General features: G+C 52.7%; 1 protein-coding gene across 1 annotated transcript; it reads left to right on the top strand.

Annotated features, from left to right (window-relative positions):
- The first annotated feature begins 860 nt into the window (after positions 1-860).
- Positions 861-5,323, top strand: LOC139000602 (melanoma antigen preferentially expressed in tumors-like). The gene is made up of 4 exons (XM_070402749.1): positions 861-883; positions 2,334-2,666; positions 3,053-3,658; positions 4,768-5,323. Exons 1-4 carry the CDS (start codon positions 861-863, stop codon positions 5,321-5,323), a joined length of 1,518 nt encoding a protein of 505 aa, XP_070258850.1.
- The last annotated feature ends 510 nt before the right edge of the window (positions 5,324-5,833 follow it).

The raw sequence follows: 5,833 nt of genomic DNA, 5'->3' as shown, positions 1-5,833 counted from the left end.
GCTTTTTGAAGCCAAATTTGCATGGATTGTTCCCTAGGGTTGAGCAAACATTAGTTATTTATACAGACTTTGGCAATCATGTTAGTCCCTGGAACTTGGCTGGGACTAACCTGCTGCCTGTGAAAGGTTGGGATGTGGAAGAGGATGCCTGAGCTAAAGAGAATGCCCTCTGTCACAGCTCCTTGATAAGGATACACAGGTCTTTTGGCCCACATTTATTTTTCTCTGTGCCTCCAAGATTCCAAAGAGCCCACGACTCTCACCCCTCAGTGGCTTTCAGAATTGGATAAGTCACATCCCAGGTTGAGCTGCCACACCCCTCCTCTGGCCTCTCCACAACCCACGTTTTCACATTTAATTTTCTCAAGCCAGTTTGCTGAGCTGGTCTGGTTCTTCTGGGAGGAAATGCCCTTTACGTCCACAGAGGGAGGGTGACAGAATCTCCTGCCTATACTCCCCGTCAGCTTGGGTTTAAGGGGTCCACCCAGTTTCCTCCTTCACCGCTAGCCTTTTAAGTTCTCAAGTGTATGCAGTCAGAGTCTTTGAGTTTCCCAAATGTTCACCTTGTCCTGGGTAATTCCCTTGGTCCCATTACAAACGTGCAGCCCCTCCCCTCTCCTGATCAGCCCCTAGACGTGATTTTGGCCAGACCTCCTCTGGGGAAGGCTTGCTCCTCAAAATCTGGAAGACCAACTGTCCCTCTGTTCCTGTTGGAATGGGCACGGGATTTGCAATTGTAGGTAACATCAAGTCTCAGGGACTGTTTGGTCCTCAATACTGTTGCATTGAAATTCTTTCTCTCTTGAGATGATACCACTGTCTCCCTAAAGGTGTGTTAACGGGAACATTAGGGAATTTTGATGTGGCACCAACACCCCCATCAAGTCTACTTCCAGTTTGGTTTCCTTTTCTTTTCCTTTCATGCATGGACCTGGGGTTCAGCTGGAGGTGTGGAGAGTACAAAACCCCATCAGGGTTAAATGCCTGGAGATCCAGGACTAAGGTTCTGCTCTCAGGTGGAAGTAGCCATTTCAGCTAGGACCTCAAAAGGAAGGTGTGGTCAGACGAGGTATAATGGCTTCCGAGGAGGCCGAGGTGGGAACAGAGGCTAGAGCATGAGAGTCAATGCCCAGGTCTGAGCACAGGGCTCCCTTCACCACGCCCCTCTGGTGAGTCAGGAGCCTAAGGTGGTCCACAAGGACCTGCAGGCCAAGAACCCAGAGATTTGTCCTTTCTTCCTTACAAATGAGCAGACTTTGCCTTTGCCTCTGGGTGCAGGGTTGCCTTAATGCAAAACGTTTTGATTTCTCTTTTGATGTTTGCCATGCATAGAGGTTCACAGGGCAAGTTTCCCCTGTGTCTGAAAGTCGAGTGTTTCTAAGGAGCCTATTGTAGGCCAACGTGGCAAAATCCTTTTTGTAGTTTTTAGCGACCGGGCTGTGCGTGTGAAAACAGGTCTTAATGGAAAGTCTTTCATAACAGCCAATTGATGTTTAGAAAGAGTGGAAGGGGGTGGGGGGAGGGAGAGAGAGAGAAACATTGATGTGAGAAACATCCATCAGCTGGCTCCTGCCCACCCCCTAACGGGGGTTAGGAATGGAGCCCTCAAGAGACCTTTGGGGGCACGGGAGGATGCTCACCGCACTGAGCAACACTGACCAGGGCTTGCAGTTTCTTATTGAGAGGAGCCTTACTTGTGACATGTGAGCCCTCTGTTGTCATGGATAAAGTGGTCATTCTAATATTCATAGAAGGGGCACACAATAAAATGTACATGTTGGAATTAATGGTTATTTTTCTCACCTGCAGCTACCCCATGCTTTAGAAAACGTTTGTGCTGCTTTTAGGATTCCTCATTTAAAAGGTGTCAAAGGCCTCAGTGGTACCCATTGTGTGGGTGTTCCTTAATCTTCCCCATCTATTTTATTTCCTGGAACTTAGCAAGAGGCAGTCCTGGGCCACGGGCTGCTCCCTACTCCAGGTGTTTTCAGCCCTTCAGTGATCCTCAGAAACGTTTTCCCTGGAAAGGTTGGGATCATCTCTCTGGTTTCCCAGGACTCACTGCACAGCAGAATTCCAGCTAGCCAGTGGGTAGATGTGGGAGGGGTCCAGTGGTCATCTCACCCCTCCTTGGTGCCTGGTTCTTGTCCTGCCAGTGTCAGAGGAGAGGCAGGGCTGAGTGGCTTTGCGGCCCCTAAGCAGAAAACGGGGTTGTGGTAAATTGGGGGCGCTCCAGTTGTTGCCGGAGCAGTGCCTTTGGCCCTCAGCTGGTCCCTCTGAAGGGAGAAAGACCGGGGTTGCTCATGCTCAGCCTGACAAGATGCCTTGCTCCCGGCTGTCTCCCAGGATCTCTTTCATAGCAGCTTCATGGGGATGAGCCTTCCGGCTCCACGCAGACTCCTGGAACTGGCATGTCAGAGCGTGCTGAGGGATGAAGCCTCGGCCATCGCTGCTCTGGAGTGGCTTCCTGTGGAGCTCTTCCCACCTCTGTTCATGGCAGCCTTCGCTGGGAAGCACAGCAAAGTCCTGAAGGCCATGGTGCAGGCTTGGCCCTTCCCCTGCCTCCCTCTGGGGGCCCTGATGAACCATCGGCAGCCTCACCAGGATATCTTGCAGGCTGTGCTGGAGGGACTCGATGCCCTGCTTGCCCAGGAGACTCGACCCAGGTACAGGGGATCCAGTAGCCTGGGAGCACCCTGGGGATCTGAGCAGTTACAGCTGGGATCCGGGTGTGTGCAGGGCCAAAGGGAGAGCTGAGGGAGGCCTTGGAGCCACTGCTGGGGTCATTCTGGGAACAGGCTTCGGATAGATAGGGCTGATGAAGATGCCGAGGGTGACCCAAGGGACACGAGCCCACTCCTTCCTGGTGGCACCTAAAGGTACCAGGAATGGGGACCATGAAGGACCCCAGTAGCACCAGGAGCAGCTGATTCCTGGGCCATGGAGTCAAAGTCCAGTCAGGTGTCTGGCCCAGCTGCCCAGATTCCTAGACTCATGGTCTTATTCCTTGTTATCTTAATGCACCCCAGCAGATCTCCTATTTTCTCCACAGGAGATGGATACTGCAGGTGCTTAATTTACAGAAGAGAGTTCATCAGGAGTTCTGGATCGTGTGGGCCGGAACCAGAGCCCATGTGTGCTCACTGCTGGAGCCTGAGGCCCCACAGCCCAGGAGGAAGAGGGGGAAAGTGCACAGCTTAACGGCCAGGCCAAATTCACCCTTGGCCCCCGTGGAGGTGTTAGTAGACCTTTGCCTCAAGAAAGGTGTCCTTGATGAGTCCCTCAGCTACCTGATTAAGAAAGTCAGCGAGAGGAGAGGTTTGCTGCACCTTTGCTGTAAGAAGCTGAAGGTGTTTGCGATGTCAAAGCAAAACATTAACATCCTGGATATGGTGCAGCTGGACTCTGTCCAGGATTTGGAGGTAAACTGTACCTGGAAGCTGTCCACTCTGAGGAAGTTCGCTCCTTACCTGGGCCAGATGGGCAATCTGCGCCGGTTCCTGCTCTCCCACGTCTTTACGTCTTCTCACACCACCTTGGAGCAGGAGGAGCAGTGTGTCAGCCTGGTCTCCTCTCAGTTCCTCAGCCTGCCCCACCTCCAGGAGCTCTATTTGGACGATGTCTCCATCCTCAAAGGCCGCCTGGACGAGATCCTCAGGTGAGGGGTGGCGAGGTTTCCCTGCCGACCAGAGCGAGTCCCTTTCCATTTCAGCGCACAGTGACGGGCTCTCCCGTGTGCCGTCCCTCAGCAGTGCTAGAGTGCCTGAGCCACTAGGCGGTCCACACAGTCAGTGTCTTGTTCACTGCTCTGTCTCCTTGCATGTTGTGTCATAACCCCCCAGACAAAGGTAGGACGTATGCACTAGGACAGAGGCTAGTAAAGAGACTCCTTGCTAGGAATTGGCGTAATGGAGGCTTCGGGACAGGGGATGGTAGCTTTGGGAATCCTTCTGAGTGGTGTCTAAGGGAAGATGATGCAATAGAAACAAGTGAGGATTGCAATGACTAGGGGAAAGCCAATCAAAGGTGCGGTTTCAGGGGTTAAGTTCCGCACTTAGAGATTTGGCCATGGCAGCCTTTCACTCCAAACCTGCCTCAATCACCTGTCTGCCAAGGGTTGCCATAGGCTCTCGCAAACAGAATGCCTGGTAAATGCAGGATTCTGGAGGGAGGCATTACGAGATGGGATAGGTGGTTTGTGGACAATGCAGTGATCTAAGTTCCTGGAGGGTGGCGGCCCTCGCTGGATGTTGCCTGACTGTGCCCAGGTTAGCCCTTTCTGCACATCTGCCAGAGGCCTCATTGGGCTAAGAGATGATGGTGACAGGGGTCTAGGCTGTGGCTGGAAGGAAGCCCGAGTTGCAGGCATTTCGGGACATGTCTCCAATACTAAAATGCACTGGTTGCCTCCTGCTTCAGACCCTGGGCCAGGCTCCTTTCTGAGCTCCTCCCATCTTTACCTCCCATCTTTATGTTCACAACACCTGTGTGTTTGGGCTGGGGGTGTATGATGAGTAAATGGAGTGTGTGAGGTTTCATCCAGTTGGATCCGTCACGGAGCAGATAACAGATGGAGAAAGATTCCACTCAAATTTGCTCTGACGTGAATGTCCCTTTTCACTGTGCAACATGCTGGGTTTGATCATCATCTGGAACACTGTAGGCTTCGGTGACATGGGCCTCTTCACCCTGAAGGCCTGGATCATCCTCACCTGCCTCTGCCCACCAGGTCCATCCCCCACATGTAACTGCTCTGTGTCTCCCCAGGTGCCTGAAGACCCCCTTGGAGACCCTGTCCATCACTAACTGCCTGCTTTTCGAAAGAGACTTGAGACATCTCTCCCAGCACCTGAATGTCAGCCAGCTCAAAAGCCTGAGTTTCAGTGGGCTCAACCTGACCAATATCAGTTCTGGGTCACTCCAATTTCTGTTAGAGAGAGCCTCCCCCACTCTCCAGGACCTGGACTTGGATGAGTGTGGGATCATGGACCCCCAGTTCCTGGACATCCTGCCTGCCCTGAGCCACTGCTCTCAGCTCATGACCCTCAGTTTCTGTGAAAACCCCATCTCTATGACCGTCCTGGAGGACCTGCCTCGCCACATCGTCGGGCTGAGCAAGCTGTATTGCGTGATTTATGCGGCCCCCCTGGAGAGTTACGAGGAAAGGAGCGGCACCATCAACCTGGGCCGACTTGCCCAGATGCATGCCGTGCTGAAGCAGATGCTGCAGCAGTTGGGGCGGCCCGGCATGGTCTGGCTCTGTGCTTACCCCTGTCCTCACTGTGGCTGTAGAACCTTCCATGACCCAACTCCCATTCTGTGATCCTGTTGCTTGAGTGTCTAGCTGGGTGCCCATCTGGGCACTTGGGCACTGAAGCCCAGACATAAGTGTACCATACAGGAACACAGCAGCCAGTTTCAGACAACTACTCGGGGTTGGGGGGGAAATGCTGGCAGGGGACTCGATGGTTTCTTTGGGGAGATTTGTCCTAAGGAGTTTGAAATATGCACCTGAATCTCTCATGGGGAGGGATTGAGGCTTGGGTGGTAGATGCGGGGATTACCTTTGCTTGAAGGGTTGTGAATAATTGTCAGTAATAAAGAGAACTGGATGTTAACCGTCTGGTGTCCTCTATGACATGTTAACCTGATTCTCCCACCTGCAGTTACTGGACAAGTAAGAAGGCATGAGCATCGTGATGGGCAGACACTAGGCTGGTGGAGGTTGGGTCAAGGAGATCACATCACCATTTATCCTTTCTGGTTTGGTGGTTCTTTCTGGTGCACCGGTACCTACTCACTCACCTCTGTGACTGTTCAGTGGGTCAGCACA

Source organism: Myotis yumanensis, unplaced genomic scaffold, assembly GCF_028538775.1.
Source record: "Myotis yumanensis isolate MYYU_CA2020_CCGP unplaced genomic scaffold, mMyoYum1.0.hap1 SCAF_24, whole genome shotgun sequence".
In the NCBI taxonomy this organism is placed as follows: domain Eukaryota; kingdom Metazoa; phylum Chordata; class Mammalia; order Chiroptera; family Vespertilionidae; genus Myotis; species Myotis yumanensis.
Note: the sequence above shows the minus strand (reverse complement) of the source record. Positions and strands in the feature narration are given on the sequence as shown.